Source organism: Protopterus annectens, chromosome 7.part1 (assembly GCF_019279795.1).
Source record: "Protopterus annectens isolate FY-2018-M chromosome 7.part1, PAN1.0, whole genome shotgun sequence".
NCBI lineage: Eukaryota > Metazoa > Chordata > Ceratodontiformes > Protopteridae > Protopterus > Protopterus annectens.
The window spans coordinates 524,192,910-524,220,280 of record NC_056740.1 but is presented as its reverse complement, the minus strand read 5'-3'; the positions used below and the strand labels follow the sequence as shown (position 1 = coordinate 524,220,280).

Below are 27,371 nucleotides of genomic sequence, written 5' to 3'. Positions count from 1 at the left end.
AACTACCCCACTATTAACTGGGAAATCTACTCCTGTACCAACTCTTACTCAACGTTTTCTGGAATTCATAAATTCCAATGCCTTGGATCAGCTTATCCACACCCCCTCCAGGAGCTGCAATATCCTAGACCTGGTCATTACCAACATGGATGACTGGTGTTCCACACCAGAGGTCAGTTCCTCATTGGTCAGCTCCGACCACAAACTAATCACCCTAGACATCCATGTCCCGCCCCCACCCCCCATTAGGGAAACCACCGTAAAAACCTTCTCCAAACCCAACTTCAAGCTTCTTAAGACAGAAGTGGCAAGCTTCACGACACCCATGCAGATGAACAATAGAGGTATGACTGCTGAATCCTACACAAATGCACTTTATAAGCACTTACAAGTGCATGGATCATGCTATCCCCAACAGAACCAAGATGGTATCCTCCAAAAAAAAAAGGAAGCCAATCTGATGGTCCCCTGCCATAAACAAACTCTACAACAGAAGAAAGAAACTGCTGCAAAAAAGAGTAAAAATCCTATGATTGGAGGAACTCCCTGATCTGCCTCAGTAAGAAGCTGAGATCCCTCGTAAAATCCTCCAAAGCTAGTTACGAAAAACAAAATTGCCTCTGTTTCTAAAGACAATCACAAACTGTTCTATAGTTATGTCAAGAATCTCAATGGCAACACTCAGGTCTGCTCTGGGTTACAGCACAATGGCACTAAATATACAGAACCTACTGATAATTGCCAACATCCTGGCAGGTTCAGTGCTAACTTTACCCCCCTCACCTCCTAAAGGGCTCATATGTATAGCGGAAGAATGCAAAGTTCCTGTAATCACGGCTGCACAGGTAAAAACACACTCTCCAAAGCCAAGAACACAGCATCCATGGGACCTGACAACATCCCAGGCTGCATTCTACATGAACTACAGAGCTAACTGGCAACCCACGTAAGTACAATGTTCAATCATAGCCTCACCTCAGGCTTTGTGCCCACTGAATGGGGCACAGTGATAGTTATCCCAATCCACAAAGGGTGAGCCACCACAGACCCAGGGAACTACCGCCCCATTAGCCTGACTAGCCTGGTCTGCAAGGCCATGGAACATATCATCATGGAACTTATAAACAAAGACATGGGTAATCTCCAAACTCTGGATCCCACCCAGTTCGGGTTTGTAAAAGGCAGATCATGTCTCCTAAACCTAATAGACGTCTTTGAAGCAGTCACCAAAGCCGTAGATGAGGGTAAGGTGGTTCACACAGCTATCTAGATCTCACCAAGGCTTTCAACACCATCCCCCACTCTGGAATTATAGATAAACTCACTAAACTAGGTATAAATCTCTATGTCACAAGATGGGTTGCCAACTGGCTCACTGACAGAACCCACACTGTGAAAGTAGCAGACTCCAAATCCGACTTCAGACCAGTGACAAGTGTAGTACCACAGGGTTCAGTCTTGGGGCCTCTCCTGTTTGGTACATACGTCTCTGAAGCACAGGCTAACACAGAAGGTCTTTGGCTAATGAAGTTCACAGATGACTGCAAACTAGGAGCCATAATCAAAACTCCTAACTATGTGGACATCCTACAAAAGGACCTCACCAAGACAGATGCCTGGTGTCAAAGCCAAGGCCTCAACCTCAATGCCAAAAAGTGCATTGTCATCCCTTTTGGTAAAAACTCTGTACCCATGAACTACCACATAGGCAGTAGTCTACTTAGCACCGAAAGTGTGACAAGAGATTTTGGGACACAGGTGGGCAGTAGTCTCTCCTTTAATAATCACATCACCACAGTAGTCAGGAAATCCTTTTACGTGGCACACCTCATCACAAAAGGTTTCTCATCCAGGAAAAAAGAGGTAATTATTCCCCTATACTCATCACTCATTAGACCCATTATAGAGTACAAAGCCCCTTTTGGTATGTACCTGAGAAGACATCTACAACAACTGGAAAGGCCGCAGAAATACCTCACAAAGAGTATTACCAGCCTCAAACAGGTGCCCTACGCAGACCGTCTCAAAAAACTCCAGCTTTACTCCATCGCATATCGCCTACTCAGAGGCGATCTCTTCCTAACATACAAAGCTATGTCAACCCAGAGCTGTTGGACATGCTCCCTTAAAGAAATCCCAATCCCTCCGAGCTACACACTTTAGGGACCTAAACCTTGTCACAGCAATAAACAGAACATGATGGAGGGATAGATTCCTGTCCCAGAGACTTCCCATACTCAGGAACAAACTGCCTATCTATATCAAACAAAGCTCCTCATTAGCACTCAAGAAAAATCTTGATGATTGGATGGGAAATAGGAAATTCACCGCAGGGATCACTTCTATGGCTCTGCTCGACAGGGTCACAGGATAATAATTTTCTTGGGTGGCGAAAGCCAGGGTACCTTTTTGGCTAGGCTTATGTAGGCCCTAGGGCCAATAGCCTAGTACCTACCTATGTGCCTTTAATTCTATTGGCAGCCCCAGTCTACCTAGTTAAACATGCCAGATATTTCATGAGGGTATTTCAGTAGATGCTAAATATGGAAAAACCCATCTTAGTCTCCTCACACTGTTGGTTCCTGAACAGTCAGAATCTGATTGTAGGAATGCCTTTTGGGTTACCTTTTCTAAGAGCTTTGGTTACCATTGACTCCACTGCTTGTGGCATGGGGGGGGGGCATTGTTCAGGGCAGACATTCCAAGGAAAATGGTCTCACGAGGAGGCCAATCTGTTTATCAATGTACTGGAGATGACGACTATCCTCCTAGTGTTGTAGGCCTTTTAGGAGCTCCTTATCCAGAGTGTTGCATCCTTTTAGATGTATGACAGTAGTGTGGTATATCAACAAGCAAAGTGGCACCAGGTCTTACCCTAATATCATGAGGCCACAAGAGTGTGGGAATGGTCAATCCCATGCAGTGCTTTCAGCTAGCAGTGCACATACCTGGTCAGATCAGCTGCCTGGCAGACAGACTCAAGTTTATGCTCCACAAGTAGCACAGGAATTGTTCCTATGCTGGTGAAAGCTTTGCTATAACCTCTGTATGTCCTTGAAGAAAAAACAAGTATGGCAACTTCTTGCTCCCCCCATGGGGCCATCTCTGAGAGACACTTTGGTCCATCAGAGGCTTTTGGGATATTTATATGCCCCACCCATTCCACTAAGGAGGAAATTCCTCCAAAAAGTCAGATTTTAGATTCGTAAGTTCATAGGTAAATACTAAGGTTTATAAATAAATACTAGGTCAGTCTGCAGACTATTACAAACCTAGCCAATAGCCAGAGCTTGGAATCTGACCCTGTATCTTGTATGTGTGAGGTTAAGACTTAACCATTATGCCAACCCTCCCCCAGGTGCAGATCAACAGTCATCCTTTCATCCCCATATTGGCCTCATCAGCTCTGGTTTCTCTTGCTGAAGCCCCATCTCAAGAAGAAGCACTTGCTTCTTGATCACTTATTCTGGATCTGTCTATCCAGCAGGCCTTACCTGAATATCAATCCCTGTGCCCAACTCCATCGTTTCTCCAATTCCAGTAATGGCCAGGGACTCTGGGTAACCTGTCTGTGGTGATCCACACTCTTACTGCCTCCCAAGGACAAATTGAAAGAGTTTACCTTTTGGGAATGTGGTTTACATCCTTTATGGCCCTGATACTTTCAGCTCTGCATATTCTCTCCTCTCTCTCTTTGGTATGGGTTTTAGCTTCTCCAGTTTTGGTACACTGAACAGCTATTTCTAATTGTTACAAAGGCTTTTAACATCCAGCCTTGCCCTGTCCCTCTCAAAGGATCATGCTTCACAGTAGGATCCTGATTTTGTTTTGAATAAGTTAACTCATTATCCTTTCAAACAAGTCCATACAGTGGAGTCCAAGTTTTTATCTTGAAAATGTATCTTTCTAGTGGCATATACTTTGGCCAAAAGAATTTTAGAATTTTTAGATCAGGTCCATATGGTGGAGTCCAAGTTTTTATCGTGAAAACCTGTGTTTCTAGAGGCATTTACTTTGGCCAAAAGAATTTCAGAATTTTGAGCTCTGCCTGTAGGCCTCCTAATTTGGTGTTTCAGATGGACAGTTTTTCTTTTTGGATTAACCCCTTTTTCCTAAGATGGCTTCAGAAGCTATCCTCAGTCAACCTTTACATCTGCCAGATTTTGTCCATCATATGCCTTCTGGGGAGATTGAGGTTCTACCTGTACCCCACCACACAAAACAATTCAAGTAACTTGATCAGTTGATGTGAAGTTGTTCAATCTCGCCGTTCATTTTTTACTGATGGGTTCGTAGCCGATCCCTCGGCTCTGATATGGCCAGTTGCAAAGCTTGAGGTCTTCAAATAGCTCGAGGCCAAGTCCCTATCCCGTGATGCACCTGGAATTACCTCAGATCTAGTTTGCCTCTGCAACAGATCGGAGGTTCTGCTTTAGCTCGGGCCAGTACAACTGCTTTTTTCATTATTACTTAAAATATATTGCTAGTTAGATAGTTTAAAGTATTTTAGTAGAGTTTTAGAAATCTCTTATAGCTCTTGGTTTGGCCTAGTTTAAAATCTTCTCCTATATATATATATATATATATATATATATATATGTATATAGATATAGATATAGATATATAGATATAGACCTATCAAAAGCTTTTGATATGGTTAACCGTAACATACTTCTTGAAAAACTTAACATCCTCTCTCTAAGCTCACATTCTTTACAGTGGTTTAGAAGCTATCTCGAAAACAGGCAACAAGCAGTGCTTTGGGAGAATAACCTATCATCCTTACTCCCAGTAAATGTTGGTGTTCCACAATGATCTATCCTGGGACCCCTTCTTTTCTCAGTATTTATTAATGACCTTTATTTGAATGTGCCACAAGCGACCTGCATCCAATATGCAAATGACTCAACATTGATCTGCTCTGCTACAAATGTTCCCTCTCTCCAGTCCATCACCCAAACAACCTTTCATAACGTTGAAAAATGGTTTATGCAGCACTGCCTCCTCCTTAACCCGAAAAAAACAAAGCTACTTCTCTTTACTCCTACTAATAAATCTCCTACACCTTTCTTCACTATCTCCTCCAATAATGCTACCTGTATTAACCCTGACAATACCACTCGACTATTAGGTGTAACCATTGACAACCATCTTAACTTTGATGACCAAATTAACACTACTATTAAAGCTGTTAATAAAAAAATTGGGACACTCTATAGAATTAAACCCTTCCTTAACCCAGCAGCTAGAAAAACCATTGCACAGACCCACCTGCTTTCGACCCTTTTCTATGCTTCAGCTATATTTACCACCCTATCTAAAAATAACATCAACAAACTCTCTACCTGCTATAACAGTATAGCTAGATTCATTAATGCTACTCCTTAGAACTCACCACTGTCACAACCTCAAACAACTAAATTGGCTAGAACTAAATAACCACCTACTGTACCAACAATTACTTATCATTCATAAAACCCTTCATTTCCCGCCTGGCTAACCTTATTTCTCCATACAAGAACCTAACCACACTTAGTTCTGCAAAGAAGTTCCTAGTATCCATAACTAAATCATACAATAAAGCTGGGGATGCATTATTTTCAAATTCCATAGGTAAACACTGGAATCAACTCCCTCAAGAAATAGCTACTCTAGAGTCTACCTCTCTGTTCAAAAGACAAGTCACAGAACATCTTACTTCACAATGGCTATGTCCCTGTACCAATCCCGACTGAAAGTAATTCTCAATCGCCTATTTTTCCTGTCCCTTACTAAGCCCCTACCTGATGCCTTCTGGAGTTGAGAGTTGAATCTTAAGGTATGCCTTTGATTATTTTAACTTTAATATTTAGTTCTTATTATTTTTTTGTAGAACATGACTTACAAGTTTTAAATGTTATTGCTATACTCTCTTGTAGAACATGACTTACAAGTCTTCAAATGTTATTGCTATCCCCTCTTGTACCATTTATAATTCTATGAAAGAAAAATTTTTTTATTGTTATAAATTTTTTATTGTTAGAAATCACTGTAATTTTATCTGTACTGGAGCTTTTCTCCCCGGGCCTCTGCTGTAAACGGATATATGTCCAGCCAGACTAGCCCGGTCAACAAATGTAAAATAAATAAAATAAAATAAATATATTAGTGTTTTATTCAGTGACCTTTTGTCACAAGTTTTTCTAGATCGTCATAGTTATTGCTGTGTGTGTTTAGCCTTAGATTTTTTTAGATAAGGCTTAGTAGTTTCATTACTGTTGAAGCTTGTTCTAGATTAGATAAGGCTTGTTGTATCTCTTAGGAGATATCTTCTTTTATTGTGTAGTCTGCTTTGAACTTCTTGCTGTGTGCTTTAGACAGACTTTTTCTGTCAGTTTCATTTGTATTAGTATACGTGTGTGTGTGTGTGTGTGTGTGTGTGTGTGTGTGTGTGTGTGTGTGTGTGTGTGTGTGTGTGTGTGTGACTTGGCCTGCTTTTTAAGGCTTGTGTGAATAATTACTGTTCAGTTTTTCTGTGGTGACAGTAATTTTGCTTGGATTATTATGGCTGACCAAGACAAGCATCCAAAGTCTGGTTTTAAGAAGTTTCCCAAGTGTGGCCAAAAGATGTCTGTTACAGACAGCCATGTAAATTGTGTATACTGTCCAAGAGCCCTGCATTTGCAGGATAGTTATGCTATTTGCCATTCTTTTTCCCCAAGGGTCCTGCAGGAAAGGAAACATAAACTGATTGCCAGAGGGTTGTTGAAACCTTCATTTCAAGAAGCATTGAGCGACCATGATGGATCCAGAAAGTCCTCAAAGTCTTCTAAGACTTCGGACTCAAAAAAATTCTAAGAAATCTTCGACTTCGGCTCTACTGCCATCGGAACCCCGACAGTCCTTATTTTTCGGAGCCAGTCCCCAGTCTTGGAACCGGTGTCCGAAGCTCCTAAGAGTCTGTTACTGCAGTCGGTACCACCTTTGGTGTGCTCTTCTTGTGATTCCGAAAAGCCCAAGGAGCCTTTCAGGACACACATGGCGAACCCCCTTCCAGAGGCAGAGGAGGGGGGGGCAGTAATGGAAGACACCGCCCTCGCTGCAGAGGGGGTCCGCAACACCAGAGCGACAGATCACTTCTCTGGGAAGCCCTACCAGCGCTCCTGAAAGGAGGCCTGACTGTCCTACTCTGGAGGCAGTCGGGGGTCGCTTATCTTTGTATCCAGACGCCTGGCTTAAAATAACGACAGCTGGGTACAAAGTATCATTTCCAGAGGATACTTCATACCATTCGCCACACCCCCTCCACCCATAAGAAAAATCCAGGACGCTCCACCCAGTTACAGGGAACAAGCAACAGTAGAAGTCCAAACGTTGCTTATAAAAAGTCATCCAACCAGTCTCAGCAGACCTGACAGGATCCAGAACTTACTCAAGATTCTTTTGTTTCCAAAAAAGACGGGGGACTGGAGACCCATATTTGACCTCAGCAGACTGAACACATATGTAAAGAAAGAGAAGTTCTGGATGGTCACGCTTCAGTCTATACTTCCCTTCTTAGAGAAAGACAATTGGATGTGCTCGATAGATCTCAAGGATGCATACTACCACATAAAAATGGCCAGGCCATCCAGGGATCATTTGCGCTTCCGGCTTGGAGCTAATCATTACCAGTTTCGAGCCCTGCCCTTTGGTCTCACTGCAGCCCCCAGAGTGTTCACCAAATGCATGGCAGTGATCATGGCTCATCTGAGGCGTCTAGGATTCCAGGTGTTTCCATACCTAGACGATTGGCTCCTTACCGCCATCACCAGGCATCAACTCATTCAGGCCAGGGAGTCCACTCTATCACTCTGCAATCAACTGGGCATTACAGTCAACTCAGAAAAATCTGCTTTGTCGCCATCGCAGCATATCGTTTTTATCAGGGCAGAGTTGGACACCACCACCACAATAAGGCTTCCAATGGAAAGAGTCTTTCTTCTTCATCAGCATGTCATTATTCTGATTATCAAAAGACAAAGCACTAGCATCAGGAGTCCTGAAATTGTTAGGCATGATGGCAGCAGCAATTTTAGCCATTCCACTATCTTGTATGCACATGTGGATACCACACTGGCTGTTGTTCACTCAGTGGTCTTACCAAGAGCTTCCCATGTCTCACATGATAATGATCACAAATTCCTGCAAAAAGGATCTTCAGTGGTGGTTGACCTCACATCATGTCACAATAGGTCGCCCATTTGTGCTAAACCCTCCAGCGGCCACAGTGATCACGCACGCTTCCCTGATAGGGTGGGGTGGGGGGCATTTTCAGGGAAAGACAGCCCAAGGCACATGGACCGATCAAGAGACACATCTGCATATCAATGTCCTGGAGATGAGAGCAGTACTTTTGTCATTGCAGTATTTTCAGGACTCTGTTCCTCTGGGTACGATTGCGATTCAGATGGACAACATGTCGGTGGTCTGGTATTTGAACAAACAAGGAGGAATCAGGTCTTACCCCCTTTGTCGAGAGGCTCTCAGAGTAAAGCAGTGTGCTGTTTCCACCCAGTACTTTCTGTTGGCAACGCACATCCTGGGGAAATCCAACGTGGTAGCAGACAAGCTGAGCAGGGCAATCTTGTTACCTTACAAGTGGTCCCTCAAAAAAGAGATAGCGGACAGGATTTTCATCAGGTGGGGCCAGCCTTGCTGTGACCTTTTCGCCAGTCACATGAACACGAAATGCAGAAGCTACTTTGCCCTGATTCCCCCTCCGGGAGAAGCCCCAAGGGATGCACTCATAGACAATTGACCTCCGGGTCTCCTCTATGCATTTCCACCAATCACGTTGATACCCAAGGTTCTACAGAAAGCAAAAAGCCTGGGAAGGACCATCATTCTCATAGCCCCTTATTGGCCTCATCAGATTTGGTTCCTCTTCCTTTGACTTCATCTTTTGTAGGACCCTTGGATTCTGGACCCAGTTCCAGACCTTCTGACGCACACGTCGGGGGAACGTTATCCTTCTCTGCAGTCCCTGAAGCGGACAGCTTTGCTGCTCCAGTTCACATCATAGCCAGGTTCCATAACCTTTCCAATGAGATGAAGCTAATTCTCTTATCCTCTCATAAATCTTCTACGAGGAAAGCTATAGCTTAGCAAATAGAAAATATTTTCTATATGGGCTGCTAAAAACAATATTGATCCTTACCAATCCTCTATGGCCTCCATTTTAGAGTTCTTGACTATGATATTCAACAAGGGAGCTGCAGCAGCAACAATTCGGGTTCATCTGGATGCTATTTCTAATTTTCATCTTGGATTTGAAGGATTAAATATGTCACACAAGTTATCCAAAGCCTTTTCTCAAAGGGACCTTTCATATTAGACCACCTGTGAAATCTCCCTATTCTCCATGGAATCTAAATTTTATGCTTTCACGCATAATTCTTCCACCATTTGAACCAGCTTCCTCATGTGACCTCAAATTTTTGTCATGGAAAACCATCTTTTTAGTAGCTATTACTTCTGCCTGCAGAGTGTCAACGCTTCAGGTTTTATCCGTCAAGCCTCCTTATTAGATATTCCATGCTGACAGAGTCTCACTTAGAACAAACCCCTCATTCTTGCCCTAAGTTTGCACTCAAACCAATCTCAACCAAAATATTGATTTTGCCAGTCTTCTTTCCCAACCATTCAAACAATTTAGAGTACATTATGCACAAACTTGATGTTCACAGACCGTTCAGATTTTATTTGGATAGAACAAAAGATTTTAGGAAATCAGACCAACTTTTTGTTTCATTTTCAGACTCCAGAAAAGGTAGACCAGTGGCTAAACAACTCTTTCTAAATGGTTATCTGATTGTATTACCTTTGCTTATTCAGCTGCTAACATGCCTTTACAGCATAAAATTAATGCTCACTCAACCAAAGCTGTTTCTACAGCCTCTGCCTTTTCGGCCAGACTTCCTATTGATAGCATTTGCGTAGCAGCCACTTGGTCAAAACCTCATACCTTTATCACTCATTACAAAGTTGACAAGGCCTCTGGCCTCCTTTGGATCCACGGTCCTGAGAAATATACTCCCATGAGCCACCCGAGGTTGATGGTGCTTGGGACGCTACCCATCAGTAAAGAATGAACGGCAAAATTGAACAACTTCACATAAAGAAGTTATGTACTTACCGTAACATTCCATGCGAGTTGTTCATCTCGCCTTCATTCTTACGTCCCTCCCTCCTGCCCCCCTCATGGGCTGTTAGATGACTGAGATGCTGGCTCCATCCTGGTTGCTCAATCCTTCTATACCTTTCTCTTGGTAGTGAAAGAATGACATATGGTATTATTATTATACACAGCAAACAAGATCTGAGGTAATTACAGGTGCATCATGGGATAGGGACTTGCCCTCAAGCTATTTGAAGACCTCAAGCTATGCAATTGGCCGTATCTGAGCGGAGGGATCGGCTCCAAACCCATCAGTAAAGAATGAAGGCGAGATGAACAACTCACATGGAACATTATGGTAAGTAAATAACTTTTTTTTTCTTCTCCACAGTTAAAATGAGAGAAAAAAATATCCAATATTACCCTGACCAGATGTATTTTCTTTATCTGTAGCTCATCTGACAAACCCCTTCCAGTTGGACTTAAGGTTCTGCTTGAAGGCAAAAGCTACTACTTCTGCCTTCTCCTTCTTCAAAAAATTAATCAATTGGTGATATTTGTGCAGCTGCTGCTGGGGTTTCTAAGCATACCTCTACTAGGCAGTACAAATTGCCATACTTGGTCAAGATCTTTCTTTGGGGCCACCCTACTGCATAGTATTTGGCTCGCTGTTAGCTGGAGACTCTGTTCCATCAGTGAAGTGGACTGACTTGATTAATACAAAATATAATAATGTGCATGTCTTAATTATCCATGTTTGTCCTGTTCACCAAAGACTCTTCCTTTCCCACTTCAAATTTTCATCTCATGACCTTATCAGGCCTTACTGACCTCTTGAGGTCTGACTGTCACACTTCCTTTTGTTTTCCTGTTTACATTGATAAATTAGGTGGACCTTTATTTGGGCAAAACTGATCTGAGATAAATGGGGAGCAGTACTGCATTGTTGGCGGTAGAGGAGAAGCTCAAGCTGTGAGAGAGCTGTTTGCTGTGCGTTGGTGCCTGGTGGTGGTCAGTCCCATCAGTGAAGTGGATGAATATGGACAGTTAAGATACAACATTATTGTGTAGTAAGTACATAACTATTTTTTTTCACCTGCTTAACAGAAGGCGGTGATGGGTCTTGAAAACTTGCAGTCACGTACCATATAACAGTGCTTGTCCTTTGCCTGATTTTCTCTGTTTTTTATTTATTTATTTATTTTTGTCATTGCAAGACTCTCATAACAAATTTAGAAAACTTTTTATTCTGTTATTAAAACCATCATTCATTTAGTTCTTCTCAATACATTTGTTCACCTCCCTTGTAATGGCTATGCAGCTGGATTTAAACTGTTTCATTAAAATAAATGAGAAACATAATGTGGATTAATGTTTGCTTTGTTTTGCTACAGGTGCATGAAGAAAAACTGGATTTTGAAAGCAGTGTCTGCGCTTGTGCAGCAAGTGATGACTCTGACATTGTTACTCTGGAATCACTTCCTGTTGAGGAAATAGGACAGCAGGAATGCGAGAGCCCTGTTGAAGAAATTGTAGGCCTTGATGAGTACAATTTGGGATCATCTTCTAGCAGCCAATATAACTTTAGTGCACCCAAAATTGGTAAGAGCAGCAAAAGGATAGTTAACTCGTCTAAACTTTACGCATGTCTCATTGGAGCATTTATGAAGAATCGGTTGTATCTAATGCAGTAATATTAATGGTATTGTGTATCATGCTGTGATAGTGCAGTAAGAGGTTAAATTATTTTTCCTTAGTGAAGAGTGAATTTGTCATGTGTTGTCATTTATGGGGAAAATCAAAGCTGCTTATTTGTCTGTTTTCCGACATCTGTGTTTAGTTGCAGAGGGCTATGTGGTACTAGACATACCTGTAAGTTGGAGTACGCTTTGATCTTGCCTGTCTCTCTTGGCATCAAGTCATGTAATTGGACTTGTCCAGCCCCCCCCATACACATACACACACACGCACACACACACACACACACACACACACACACACACACACACACACACACACACACACACACACACACACACACACGCGCGCGCATATACAGCCTGTTTTTGTTCAGATTCTTATCAGTCATTGTGAAGATTGGGGAAAGATGGGCGAAGGCTGCCAGTCTAGTCAAATAGAATTTGATACATAATTCTATAATTTGTATATATAAATGTAAAATACAGGCTTGTGTTCTTAAATGAAAGAAAACACTGTAAAATGTGAACTTCAAGACTGTTGCAACATTGCCATCTGCTGTAAGGTGGATAATATCTTAGCAGGAGCAGGAGGGTTTGCCCTTGCTTACCTAGATGATATTGTCATCTACAGCCATTCCTAGCCAGAGCACCTTCAGCATGTCAGGGAGGTGCTGGGCAGACTACAGAAAGCAGGGTTGACCATTAAGCTGAGCAAATGTTAGGTGGGTATGGCAGATGTCTCCTACCTAGGCCATAAAGTGGGGAGTGGTAAGATAAGGCCAGAACCTGCCAAAGTGGAAGCTATTCAGGCATGGCCTGCACCTGTTACCAAAAAGCAGGTGAGGGCATTCTTAGGGACAGCAGGGTACTACAGAAAGTTTATCCCCAGTTATAGTACCATAGCTGTTCCCCTCACAGACCTGACAAGGAAAAACAGGCCAGGTAAGGTAGTGTGGACCCCAGCATGTGAGCAGGCATTTTAGAAGCTTAAAGAAGCTTTGGGAGAACCCCCTGTGTTAGTCAGTCCAGATTACAGCAAAGAATTTGTTGTGCAAGTGGATGCTTCGAACCATGGGGTGGGGGCTGTACTTAGCCAGATTTCTTCAGAGGGGGAAGAGCACCCAGTGGTTTATCTCCGTCGTAGGTTCCAACCCAGGGAGGAATGCTATGCAGCTGTAGAAAAGGAATGTCTAGCTATAGTGTGGGCATTGCAGAAACTTCAGCCTTATTTGTATGAAAGAAATATCACTGTAATGACATATCACAACCCTCTAATATGGTTAAACAGAGCCAGTCAGCAAAATGCCAAATTGCTAATATGGAGCCTGGGGTTGCAAGCATATGATACGTCAGTGCAGCACCGCAGTGGGAGTAGCATTACCAATGCAGATGGGCTCTCAAGACAGGGATTGGGGTGAGGTACACTCAGATAGACCTAACCCTCTCAAATGACATTTCTCAAGGGTCACTTGAAAAACTAGCTTGTGTTCTCCAGGGGGGGAAGAGATGTGAAAATTGGGGAAAGATGGGCAAAGGCTGCCAGCCTAGTCAAATAGAATTTGATACAGGATTCTATCATTTGTATATATAAATGTAAAATACAGGCTTGTGTTCTTAAATGAAAGAAAACACTGTAAAATGTGAACTTCAAAATTGTTGCAACATTGCCATCTGCTGTAAGGAAAACCAAGCCAAGCATTTCAAATGTTCTTTGAAGTTAGAATTATCTAAAAAGTGGTGCCGACGCGAATGGCTGAACACATTCTTTCTATTGTCTTAACTTATGGAATAATTGTTGAGTGTACATGTGAAATGTCTTTTATTGTTGTAGTTTCCTGAGCAGGTGCTAGCTTGCTAAATAATGCAGTTTGTTTGCCTGGGAACTTCAGACTAAGTGTCAAAATGATGTAATGTGAATACTGGGAAAACCTAAATGTCAAAATGATGTAATTTGGGAGGGCCTTAGCAGAGCTGTTTGTTAGTGTTTTTAAAAACTGTTGTTCAGTGAGAGACTAAAAGCATTTTGTCTTGGACCTTCAACCCCAGCACTGCTTATGCTCTTTATTTATGCAAGTAAGATTGTAGCACTGTGCTTTCTCTTAAGAATAGCTAAAGATTAGAAAGTTAGATTGTGTTTTTCTTTGACATCAGACTTGTCCTACTGTATTATTTTAAGTTTCTGTGTAATCTCTGAACTCTCATATATCTCTGTGGTGTAGTAGTATTGTCTTGTGTTGTAATTATTATTAAATATTTTAAAAACCTTTACCTGGGGCTGGTTTGTGTAGAGACAAAGTAAGCTCTAGAGTACTTTGCATATTTATAGAATATTGTAATAAGCCACTCTAATAAGCCTTAGACTGAATTGTCACATTACCAATTAGATAATAATATTGCACAGTGATAATTGGACACCCTTTTAAGGGCCTTTGGGTAGCTGATAATTATTAGCTGGTGGTGGCAGGAATTACTATGATATAGTCTGGGTAAAGGGACACGGCTAGAGAATCTGTGTCAGCCTTTCCTAGTAGTGTCTGTGAAGTTGTATAAATACTTATCTCAAAGTGTGGGTGTATGTCAGCTACCTGGGCAGGGACACAAATCACTGGTTGGACAGAGAGGTTACTGGAGGTTAGCTTGCCAGCTAGGCTGAGATCTGGACCCTATAGCTGTGCCAGTGGGGAGTCTTATTGGAGACCTGGAGAGCAAGGGATCAACTAGCCGCAGACTGACTGTGATATCTGTGTGCACTTAAGAGAAATTGTACTTTGCTGTGTGTATTTGTTATCCTTTCCTCTTGTATGAGACGACCTCCCTGGTGTTAGTGGTGAGGATTGAGGCTCTGTGCCAGGGCATGGTCATCACATTCATAACCAGCAGTATCTGCTGACATTCTGAGTCTTGTGTCAGAGTATATGTTTGGTGTATCTATGTGCCTTCTCCCATGTCTCAGTATGGAGTAGGACTTGAACATGCTACAGTCCATGACTTTTCTGTTGCTGTCAATCCTTATTTTTTTCTTTAGTTCTTTTTCCTTTTTCATTGCTAAATACAATTGTTTTCGTGTTGCAGGTTCACCAGCTTAAAACATCCACATGTAAATTACACCTTACTTTGACAAATCTTAGTTCTGCACTACAATGGTACACCTGGTAATGTTTTTATTCTATTGTTTTTGTATGTTTGTGTTTGTGTGTGCATATGTGTGTGTGTGTATATATATATATATATATATATATATATATATATATATATATATATATATATGTATATGTATATATATATATATATATATATATATATATATATATATATATATATATATATATATATATATATATATATATATATATATATATGTATATATATATATATGTATATATATATATATATATATATATATATATATATATATATATATATATATATATATATATATATATATATATATATATATATATGTATATATGTATATGTGTGTGTGTGTGTGTAATTTTGTGTTATGTTATTTCTTATTTATTCCGGGTCATGACTACAAAGGATCAGTAGACCTGCTCACTCAACCAGTTAACCAGTTGTGAATAAAAATAAATAAATAAAAGCTGACATCTTCTTCTCCAGACTTTTCATCACAGAATTACATCTGTTATTTATTCCTGTAGATACCTGTTTCCCCTTGAAAACATAAAGTAATTGCCTTTACTTCTTTGAGGAAAACCTTGACATGGAATGTTGTCCTTGTATAGCAAACTCAACCTTGTGGCTTTAATTAGGACAATTAAGTTGTCTGAGTCGCATGTTCTAGAAGTCCGGTTTGAGAAGATGCAAAAAAAAAAAAAAAAATCTTAATTTTTAGTGCATTCTGTATCAGGTCATCAGATTATCATCCCTAGACTTGAAGTATACCTGCAGAAAGCAAATTCTGCCAAAAGTCAATTTACAGATCCCATTTTGTGAATAAAGGCACAAGGTCTGTTCCTGTGAGCATTGTGGCTCCTTTACTGTGCTTCACCAGAGGGCCAGAATTTTGAAGGCCTTTCCTGACCTTGGAAAGTTAATAGCATTCATACAGGGAACATGTACCATTTTTGGGATATGGAAGCTTTAAGTATTGTAGTGTGTCCTAAAATGGAAAAAAAGGTAAGAGAGCTGGGGAAGCCTAATAGAGTAAAAACTAAGGAAACTGCAAACAGAAGATGAGAGGCATTACTGACCCTGACATTTGCACTATGGCTTTGAGAACACAGACTATATGCCTACCCTGACTTTTGTGGAGGCAGACATTCGGAACTTACCTCTTGCAGCTGACCTGTCTTCCAGAAAAGGAAGCAAGATTTCAGGCCAGATATCCATTTCCAGGTACCTGTGAATGTTGTCTATCCTTTTCATATATTTACAGCAGTATTAAATGGTTTCTTCCCTAAGATATTCCAGACATTTTGTGCTAGATGTGTTAGAGGAATCACTGTATCAGGCTTTCCAGCATACCTGCTCATCAACAACAGCAACTCTCTTCTTCTGGACCAGATACCTACCCTGCTAGTGTTGGTCACGTCGTCTGCCACTTTCACTGACCTCCATTTTGCCAAGGAATACGTGGCTACTTGGCATTGGTTAAGCCCCAAGTAACTTGGCCTTCAGTATCAGGAACTGCTTCTCCAGAAAAAAAAAAAAATAGAATGCCTTTCTTGCTTTTTTGGACTCTGTGTTGGATGAGTAGAATGTGACTAACTATACTCAATATTTCCTCTCTTTTAGGTTAAGACACCAGTGATGGGAAGGTCATTTCATCAGGCTTATCCCTCTGGACGATGGCTGCTTTGCAGAGACGCGATGTTATGAGGGAGCATTTTAAGTAGGGCTCTAAAGAAGTGACAAAAATATTTGGATCTCTTGAGAATAGAGAAACTGAGGCCAGCAACACTTTTTTTCCCAGTTCTTCAAGGCATCTTGAAAATGCATATGAAGTGTCTTCATTAGAGACAACCTCACAGTCCTCACCTCAGCCTTCGGAAATCCATAGAAGACCCTACATGAGTAGGAGTCCTGTTAATATATGTGAATGCACTGTCTCCATAGATGCCATCATGAGTTCCAAGACTCATTGAGAGCAGGGTAGTAGATTGATTTGGCAAAGAGGTGTGCATTTCCACAGTCTTTTTCTTCAGAGCTATTTTCAGACCCATATTATTAGAGTAAAGGGGCATACACCTCAAGCGAACAGAGGCTATGGCATCTGCAATGCAGGATGAAACCATGGAGAATAACATAATTAGGCTTAACCTAACTGTTTGTAAGGTCTAAAGCCATGCTGTACTATAAAATGTAGGCATGAGATGACTGTGTCTGTATTGGAAGCACAGCAAAAGACACAATAATGAGGAGGACTGTCTAGCTGAGGATATAGCCATAGCTTGATGTTAGGGGATAGTTTTTGATGCCCCAGTGGACAGAAGTTTGTTTGTTTTCCCCCTTCACGGGAGCTATTCAGAATTTTAGGTAAGATGTCAATTATGGTGGACTCAATTAAATGGTTGTTTCACTCTTAAAACTTCGATCTGTTGCTAGTTTACTAATTTTTCTTGCTATGCTGCTGTTCATTAGACTACACAGCACCTGCAAACAAGCACGTTTTGCATCTGGGGGTTGCTCAGCTGCCTGATTTGGCACTCTCTGGGACTAGGTGCAGTGCACACATCCTTAATTTGCTGTTACTGTTTTCCCCTAAGTGAGAGTAGGGGTGTTGCTGTTCCTGTTTCATTGTGGGCTATGACTCAGCATGTTTCCTGATTGGATAACTACTTAAACTTTAAGCTTTTAAATTCAGAACTGTTGCAAAGCTTTGTCCTCTCGTGTTGAGCTGATGTATATAATGCTACCCAGTGCCTATGTCTGTTTTTTTTTTTCTTCTTCTTCTGTGGGGAATGATGGGTATATGATTTGGGACCTCAGGAACTTGCCCCAGCTCACACATTTGGAATGTGGTGCTCCCCTAATAAGAGGATGGTTATACTGACCTCTTTTTAGCTCTTTATTTTTGCTGCTGTGGTCCGCAGCTTAGCATATTTCCTGAACGGACAGTTGCGTTTAAACTTTCAGCCTTTAAATTTGGAACCTTTGTATGGATTGACATTAATTTCTGCCCTGCCTCGTGTTGTGCTACCTAGTATATGAAAGAGAGGGAGGAATGTACTGTAGCAAAGCCCATAACCCATCTGGGATCTGATGAGCTGTGCTGGTAGAACTGTGCTGGTTCTCATTACACCTGCATGTGGTAGGCAGTGCACACTAACTCTTATACTTCTACCACTTGTCTGTTATTGTTAATAGGTTCATAAGTGTTTACTGGGCTAATGAACACAAGGGCCTTTTTAAGCCTAGCGTTGCATCCCAAATGTCTGATGAGCTCTGATAAGTGTAAGCATGGGCTTGGGAGATGAAAAATTTACAAGCTAGGACTGGGAGATGAAACATTTACAAGCTAGGGCTGGGAGAGGAGCATTTTGCAGGTTGCCTGTGTCCATTAGAGACATAGGTGCCAAACCAGTGATGAATTTCCTGTTCCCATCCAGTTGTAAGTCTTTAGAATGGATAATTCTGGTGCTGTTTGTTTTGCGGATATGCAGGTCCATCAGAGTGGGGTCTGACAATGCACTGTATATCCGGCATACATCTCCCCTCAAAAGCCTGTAGGAGGGAGAATACAGAGATAGAGCCTTGAGGCGGTCTGCACAGGACATTTTACTTAAGCCCTATATTCTTTTAGTGAGGAGCCTCTATGGACATTCCAATTATTGGATATGCCTGGTTAGGTACATACCAAAGGGGGCATTATACTCAGTGATAGGTCTCATGAATGCCAAATACAGTGGAACAGTGATCTCCTTCGACTTAGATGCCATACCTTTATTTAAAAGTTGTGCAACATAGAAGGATTTCCTCACTACTGTAGACATGTGATGGTCAAAGGATAGATTACTATCTATGTGTGCCCCCAAGTCCCTGACTGCTGGATCAAGTCTGAGGGATGTGTTGTCAGTATGATGGTTACCAGGGGTGGCTGACTTCCTGAAGGATACTATTATGCATTTCTTGGCATTAGGTTTCAGTCCATGGCTCTGACACTAGTTGTTTGTTGTCAGTCCCTCCTGGAGAACATTCGTGTCAGTGTAGGATTCAATGAAAGCTTCTAATTTGCAGTCTGCAAATTTAGTCAGCCAGAGACCACTGACATTGGCCTTGACTTCAGAGAAGTAAATGCCAAAAAGGGGCAGTCCAAGGACCGATCCCTGAGGGACTCCAGTTGTGACTGGCCTCTTTGTTAAGGTGGGTTCTCCAGTTCTAACTTCCTGGGTCCTGTCTGTGAGCCATTTGACAATCCACTGGGTGACATATGAGTTTGTACCTAACCTCTTGAGTTTGTCAACAGTGAGTAGGGTATTGTGTCAGATACCTTGTCAACAATGAGTAGGGTATTGTGTCAGATACCTTGGCCAGGTCAAGGTAGGCAGTGTGAACCATTTTGCCCTCATCCATTGCCTTGGTGACCTTCTAAAAGATGTCCACCAATTTGAGTAGGCATGAGCTGCCTTTGACAAAACCAAACTGGGTTGGCTCCAGTGTCTGAAGGTGTGCTATGTCACTATTGATAATTTCCATGGTAATTCTTTCCATGGCTTTAAATATAAGACTAGTGAAACTTATGGGTTTGTAGTTTCCGGGGTCTGTAGATGGTCCACCTTTGTGCAGAGGGATGACTGTTGCTGTTCTGCATTCATGGGGCATGAAGCCTGTTTGGAGACTGTAGTTAAATAGTAATTGCAGAGGCCCTGATAGGTCATGTTTCATGCTATTTATAAAGCATCCTGGGATATTGTCTGGGCCCTTTGCAGTGTTATTGGCCTTAGAGAGAGCATTAAGGATCTGTTCCATAGTGAGAGTAGGGGGGAGTTATATTTGATGGCATTTCCTGAGGGAAAGTTGAGGGGGAGAGAGGGGTTAAGTTGGAGCTGAATTTATCAGCCAGGAGGTTTGCTACATCTTCTGGCTCAGTATAGGTGGATCCATTTTCAATGAGCTCTTCACACAATTGTGTATTGCCTTTGAGGTTGCGGACATAGCTAAAGAATGCCTTGTGGTTGTCCTTGGCCTAGGAGGCCAAATTCACCTGAATTTTGGCTTTGGTAGACTTTATTTCTCCTCTGAGATGTTTGTTTAGTTTGAGAGTGCTTTTGTCCTGCTGGGTGCTGCACCTCCTAATTTTTGCCATGATTTTCTTCCATCTGTTCTATACCCTATTGATTTTGTGATTCCACCAGAGTGGATTGTTTTTTTGAGTTAGGTCTGTACTTCTTCCTGGTGGGTACAGCTCCCTCTATGCAGCTATTAACATGCTCATACAGGGTGTCTGTGGACAGTTCTGCATAGGCAGCAGTATTCTCAGGGTTTATGGGGGCTTGAAATTTTGACTGGTAATCACTTAATAGCAGGAGGTTAGCGTTAGAGTAGTTCCTGAATGATCCAGGTTTAGTTGGGAGTCCAGGTTTTATTTTTCCTTCAAAGGAGACCATTTTGTGGTCTGACCTTATCAGGGAAGACATTACAGTACAGGGTGTGTAGCTGTCTCCCCATATTAGTGAGGATCAGATCCAGTATGGTTGCACCCCTGGTTGGTGTATTGACTTTCTGGTTCAGGGAGTTTGTGTTTACAAAATCCAAGAATCTCTGTCCTTGTATGTTTGGTGTTGTATAGGATTCCCATGTAATTGTGGGGTATTTAAAGTCGCCCATGAATATGGTATTGGATTAGATGGTTAGTGTTTCTGTTAAGTTTAAATACATGGTATGGGTTTCCTGGGTAGTAGAGGGGGACCTATAGCTGGTAAGGAAGTGATATTGGATTTTTCCTATGGTGATTTGAACATGGAGAAGCTCAAGTGTATTGTCCTGTTAGGACCAGTCTTGAGGTATATTTACTGTTGATGTAAATAGGATCACCTCCACCTTTAGTCCCTGTTTGTTTAGTAGCTGGTCTAAATATGTGGAAGGCATTATAACCTTGCACTGTTGGTGTGCTGTTCGTGGCTTTAAACCATGTCTCAGTGGCTGCACATAAATCAGCATTCTCTAGGGTGAAGATAGCTTCTAGGGAGTGAAGCTTTTTGTTTAGACTCCTAGTCTTGAGCAATAATACCCTTAGATTTTCTTGGTTTTGATTTGCTGTGTCAGAAGTACTTTCAGTTTGGCATTACCTAAAAAAGGCACTAAGGGGAAGTCAGTGTTTTAGCTAATATTCGAAAGCCTAGAGGAGAGAGGTGCAGATCATCCCTGGCAAAGCAGCGTGGGCTGTTGACCATCTCCTTCCAAGATGACAAGTATTGCACCCCCTCAGAATGACACCAAAAACTAAGCAAATTATTAAATTCTCAACCATCTTTTGTTTGTATTTTGGCATCATCCTTGGAGAAGGTAAAATGCTGCTCAGTGCTAGGCTTGTACCAGCCTGAGACACATATTCCTAGAGCTCCATGATGTCTCTGTTCATATAGTCTAGGGAGGTACGTCTCAGGGCATTTACTCCCACATGGACTATGACTAGGTCATACTGGTAGTTGTGGTCCAGTGACCCGAGTGCATGCTTAATGTGGCAGATCCTAGCCCCTGATAAGCAACTGACTGTGAGTTTCTCCTTACTCAGCCTGGTGAGAGGAACATCAGTGTGTCTCATGATGGAGTCCCCAATGACCAGATGTTGGATTGTGTGGTGGCGGTGGCTTGTCTTGTGGGCTTAGAGGTAGAGGCCCATGAGATGTGGCTGCATTTGTTGATGTAAGCATTTTGAAAGAGTGCATTTGGGGTTGCTGAGGGTATTTGTTACAGGTCTTTCATCTAGGAGGTCTTTGTGATTTAGGAAAATTACATTTAAGTGCCTCAGCATAATGTGGGTCTATATGTCTGCTTTGAATTGTGTGTGATGGGTGCAGCGTGTACGACAGACAACCTTATTGACATTAGGAGTGCTTTTATGTGAGAGCTTTGCCTCTGGTGACATTGTGTAAATGCATCCCTCACATATACCATATCAGTTTGTTTGAGAATTAACTGGTTATCAGTAAACATGAGGCAATTTCTACATTGCCAAAGGATGCCCATATCCACCAAGCTGGTAATGGAGACAGTAGGAAAGTTCATATCCATGGCAACAGAACCTTCTTTATTGTTGCTCTACAAAGTTATTCCTACCTGCCTGTAACACTACAACATTTAAACAGACTGAACATTTTAATAGGACGTGTAAAAACAATTTTGCTGGGTAATTTCATGTGTCCAGATATAAACTGGCATTCAGTTACAACAAATACATACTCCAAGAAGTTTCTTGACATCATGGCCTTTATCAAGCCGTCATGGAAATGATCAGCAGTGACATAGGAAACCTCCAACCACTGGTCCCAACCCAGTTTGGTTTCATCAAGGGCCAGCCATGCCTACTCAGCTTGGTGTATTTCTAAGAGAAGGTCACCAAAGCAATGGATAAGGGCAAAATGGTTCCCACTGCCTACCTTGACCTGGCCAAGGCTTTTGACACAATACTCTACTAAGGCTTTGTTGACAAACTCAAGAAGTTAGGTATAAACCTTTGTCACCCAGTGGATAACCAGCTGGTTCATAGATAGGACCCAGGAAGTTAGAATTGGGGAGTCACTCAGGAATCAGTCCTGGAAATGCTTATTTTTGGCATTTGCTTCTCTGATGTCAAGACCCAATGTTAGGGGCCTCTGACTGACTAAATTTGCAGTTGATTGCAAATTAGGAACAGTTGTAGAATCTTCCACTGACACTATTGTTCTCCAGGATGAGGTGGCACAGACAAACAACTTGTATCAGAAAGCCATGGACTAAAACTAAATGCTAAGAAATGCATATTGCTATTCTTCGGGAAGTCACCCCTGGTAACTATCATATTGGAAACACACTCCTAAGAGCTTACCCAGTAGTCAAGGACTTTGGGAAACACAGACCGTAATCTAACCTTTGATCATCATGTGTTTACAGTAGTGAAGAAATCATTTGATGTTGCGCAGCTTATAAACAAAGGTATGGCATCTAGGTCCAAAGAGGTCCTTATTCTACCATATTCGTCATTCAACAGATCTGTCGGGTACAGTGCTTGCTTTGGTATGTACTTAACAAGGCATATCCAACAATTGGAATACCCGCAGTGGTTCCTCACTAAAAGATTGCAAGGAGTGAGTATCATGTCCTTTGCAGACTGCCTCAAAGGCCTATCCCCTGTATTCTGTCTCCTGCAGACTGTTGACGGGATATCTATGCCTGGCATATAAGGCATTGTCAGATGCCACCCTGATGGAGCTCCTGCTTATCTGCAAAACAAACAGCACCAGAATTACCCATTCTTAAGAATTAAACCTTGCCTGTAATATAAGACCTGCTGGAGAGATGGGTATGTATTCCAGAGAATATCCCTTCCCTGGAACAGGTTCCCCATCAATGTGAAGTAGAGTTCCTTCTTAATCCAATTCAGGTTTTACTTGGACATTTGGATGGGGAGCAGGAAATTTAGTTTTGGTTTGGCACCTGTGCTTCTAATGGATACTGGCAGCCTGTAGACAGTTCATCTCTCAGGTCCTTGCTTGTATATTTTTAATTTTCCAACCCCTGCTTACACTTAAGGGTACCAGAACTTGTCAGAAATTTGGGATGCATGGCTAGGCCTAAAAAGGCCCTTGTAGTTAGCCTAGTATGCACATTTGAACATATTATAATATCGTGGATTATGTCAAATGGTAAAAGCCAGTGGTGCTAGTGGATACAATATATTTGCTCTTGTTCTTACACTAAGCATTATATTCACAAAATTATGTACATCAGTCACTTTAGGTTTTTCAGGTCATAATTCTATAATTTGTGAGATAATATTGTCTCCATGACTCCAAGTCTAAAAAGATTTAATTTTGGTAAGATAAATTATTAGTTGTTATGCAAGATACTCAGTCAAACTAATTGTTTAAGTGGATACTATTAGAGAAAATAGAAGTTATGGTTATTTAACATTAGAAAACATGCTAACATAGATTGCTGAAGATGCTGTTAATACTAAATCTTATATGAATAAGAAAACTTAATCTTTTTGGTGGGCTAAATAAAAGGAATGTATAAAAAAGAGGAACATTTTTAGAACTCTCAGAAAATATCCTAACAGTTTTAATGAAAAGAGATTATATAAGATTAGTAGGATAAAGATAACATGAAAATGCTACAAATACATTAACAGAAATACTCAGTAAACCGAAGTTAGTAGTTCAGTCATGGCAAATGGTGTTGTAATAAGTGATTCCTACTTTATTGCTAATGAATTTAATAACTATTCGTACAAACCTGTACAGGTAAGGCGTGTCAAGTATTAGAAGTAGGAGATATATTCATAAACAGTTCCATGTCTGAGCATTAGTCATGCAACAGTTTTAAAAGCTTAGGTATGAAAAAGTCTGCATGGGACCTGATAAAATTCACCGTATTTTATTACAGAATATTAAGTACTCTCTTGCTCATATATTGAGTGTAATATTTAACATTTTTATATACTGGCTTTAACACTTAGAAAGTTTCTTATGTTACACCAGTTTATATAAAAAGGAAATGAAAATTCAAACTGATGTCTGATGTCTTTAATTTCTGTTACTGGCAAATGTTTCAAACAAGTATTATTGATCTTATTGATGTGAATAATAAATTAGAATTATGTGAGATTCCTCATCATGTTTTTCATGAAGGGAAATCTACCAGGACTAGTCTTATTGAGTTTTATGAACAAAGACCTGTTTTTGAATTAACTCTTTCTTTAAAGCAATGAATATTGTGAACTATTATAGCAATAACCCACGCCTGGGTGTGGGTAGTGCTGGATTTACCCACGGTTGGCGTGGTTTGGTCCCGAGGCGAAGCCCTCGGGACCAAACAAAGCCAAACGTGGGTAAATACAGCATTACCCACACCCAGAAGTGGGTTATTGCTGTTATACCATGACATTATTTAAGAAAAGAAACTATTACTTTTCTTAAATAATGGCATAGTATAATGCCTGTTTACTGCCCTTCCGCAGATGTCTGGCATCCGCGGCAGTTCTGATGTACTGCGCACCTCGCGGTACATCAGAACTGTGAGCAAAAGCAACGGAGAAAGCAAGATCTCCGTTGCTTTTACTGTTTTAAGCTATGTTAAATGGGTTTAAGATAGCGAGACAGTTTAAAATAAGCAACGGAGATGTCCGTTGCTTATTTTAAACTGTCTCGCTATGTTAAACCCATTTAACATAGCGAACAGTAAAAGCAACGGAGATCTTGCTTTCTCCATTGCTTTTTTAAAACCTGTCTCACTATGTTAAATGGGTTTAGCATAGCGAGACAGCTTTAAAATAAGCAACGGAGATCTCCGTTGCTTATTTTAAAGCTGTCTCGCTATGTTAAACCCATTTAACATAGCGAGACAGTGTTTTAAAAGTAGAGTTATACTAATGGAAAAAAGTCCGGGCGACTGGACTTTTTTCCATTAGTATAACTCTATTTACAATGTGCACGCCGGCCAATCAGCGTGCACGTTTTGGGGGGGGGGTCATGGTATAATTAAAGACAATACAGGTGCTGCAGGAGCAGTGTTCAACAACCCACAAATTATATATAAATTGGAAATATTACTTAATACAACATACTGATAATCATTCTCGCTGCTGCAGTAGTATCCCTGTATGTCTAGTTTCACAAAGCTCTGGCTCCCTCCTACACCTATAGTCTGACTGCTGATTGGTAGCCCCTTGGAGGGAAATCAAAAGTTAAGGTGTAGTCAATTTCAGTACTTACTTTCTGCCTAAAGAGGAAGCAGCACTGAGGTTTCACTTGAGCAGTAATCTGTGTTAAGCTTCATTTCTGACAGATAAGTCCATATTGGGGGGCACCTTTCTACACAGAAGATATTGCCCTTTTAAGAAAATATTGCTTCAGTAGAACTTCTGACTAAAAGCACTTTCCCAGCTTTAGGAAACCTGGTATGTTTTTTTTTTACAGTATCAGAACTTTCCTTTCAGGGACTGCTATTTTCAGTTTGGGGCTTATTTTTTCTGTTGAGGCTTTGTTTTGTGGTAAATTGAAAACTCTGAATTCTTTGTTTAAAATTTATGGATCAGGAAGTGTTTTACTGAGCAGAAGATATTTTATGTTAAATGTCTGTATATACTTCATGACAATGTTTCTGCTGTATTTTCTGTCCGTGCATTTCTGTATAAAAGTTTTTTCAGCTCTGACAAGGATTCTTATGTACTGATTGTGCTTTTACTTTTGAAAGGAGACATTGTGGGGAAGTGAGTTTGTGAACACTTATCTGACAACTTGTGTTCTGTCCAAATCGCTCCAGCTGTGCTTACTGGCAATCCATTTTTTCTTCAGCTACAGCATGGATATTTACTTCAGTCCTGTTTGCTCTTCTCCCTCTGTACTTAAAAAGAAAAAGTCGAGAGTCCTTGCTGCCACTTTGTGCTCCTGCAGTGCCTTAGCTATTAGTGAGTTACTCTGTAGTGGTCAACTGTTGTTCTTTAGACCACGCACCTCTGGTTCAGCCTCTTCAACCACCATGAACCAGGGGTCAGCCACATCCTCTGTGGCTGCTCCATTGTCTGATCTGGGTATGGCAGAACCATCTTCTTTGGGTCTGGGAGACACTTCTGGAGGCTCTTCTCAAGGTGGCTTGGGAAAGAAACTTCTTGTCAGGGAATGAAGTGCCAACTCCTAATCAGCCTCTTTCCAGGTTGGTACCGGCAAAGAAAATACAGAAGATCAGAAGTTGCTCATTTGAAAGCATGGTGTTTGTTCGTAAAGATGATTTACATAAATTAGCCAGGGAATTATAACAGGACGTTAATTCTGGAACTAAGAAACTCTTACCAGAGTGTAATGCCAGTAAAGAAATTCCAGAGGAAAGTTTGTCAAAGTTTTATTGACATTGACAGAGACGGCTTCTCCTGGAGATTTCTTAGCCCAGAACTCTGATTCTGAAGAAAGTTCTCTCTCCACCTTCCTTGGAGGAGTTTTCCTTTTCACAAACTATTTTCTGGGCGAATTAGGTGTTTCGTATTTCAAGTAGATGGTTCCCCCTGAAATGAGGAATATTATGATGTGCTACAAGTGGATGTTTCTCATTTTACATCTATCCCTTCTATTTTGCCAGCCTTTAAGGGCTTGTTTAATGCTGCCTGTAGTAACCCTGACTCACAACAGACATTGCCCAACAAGACAGACTGGCAGACTTTTATAAAGTACTCTAAGCTTAACAAATTCTTGTTTTTTCCTCTTAGATCAGACCTTAGCTGGAAACGGACTTTTTCAGCAGCTTTTTCATTAAAGGAAGGTAATGTGGTGGAGACATTAAATTTGTCAAGAGTCCAGGTCTCCCATTCTCCCCTCCTGTCTCAGACTTTGCTTTTGAATGGGCTTAAAAGTGCAGGTATTTGGAACAAGGAAGAT

General features: G+C 41.2%; 1 protein-coding gene across 4 annotated transcripts in view; it reads left to right on the top strand.

Moving 5' to 3' along the window:
• The window catches only part of CCPG1 (cell cycle progression 1), a 1,059,961-nt gene that overhangs the window by 582,281 nt on the left and 450,309 nt on the right, over nt 1–27,371 (top strand). For all 4 annotated transcript variants that reach the window (XM_044078956.1, XM_044078958.1, XM_044078957.1 and 1 more), the window contains exon 5: nt 11,533–11,740. In XM_044078956.1, coding sequence (XP_043934891.1) covers nt 11,533–11,740 — 208 coding nt within the window. The remainder of the gene's footprint in view (nt 1–11,532; nt 11,741–27,371) is intronic.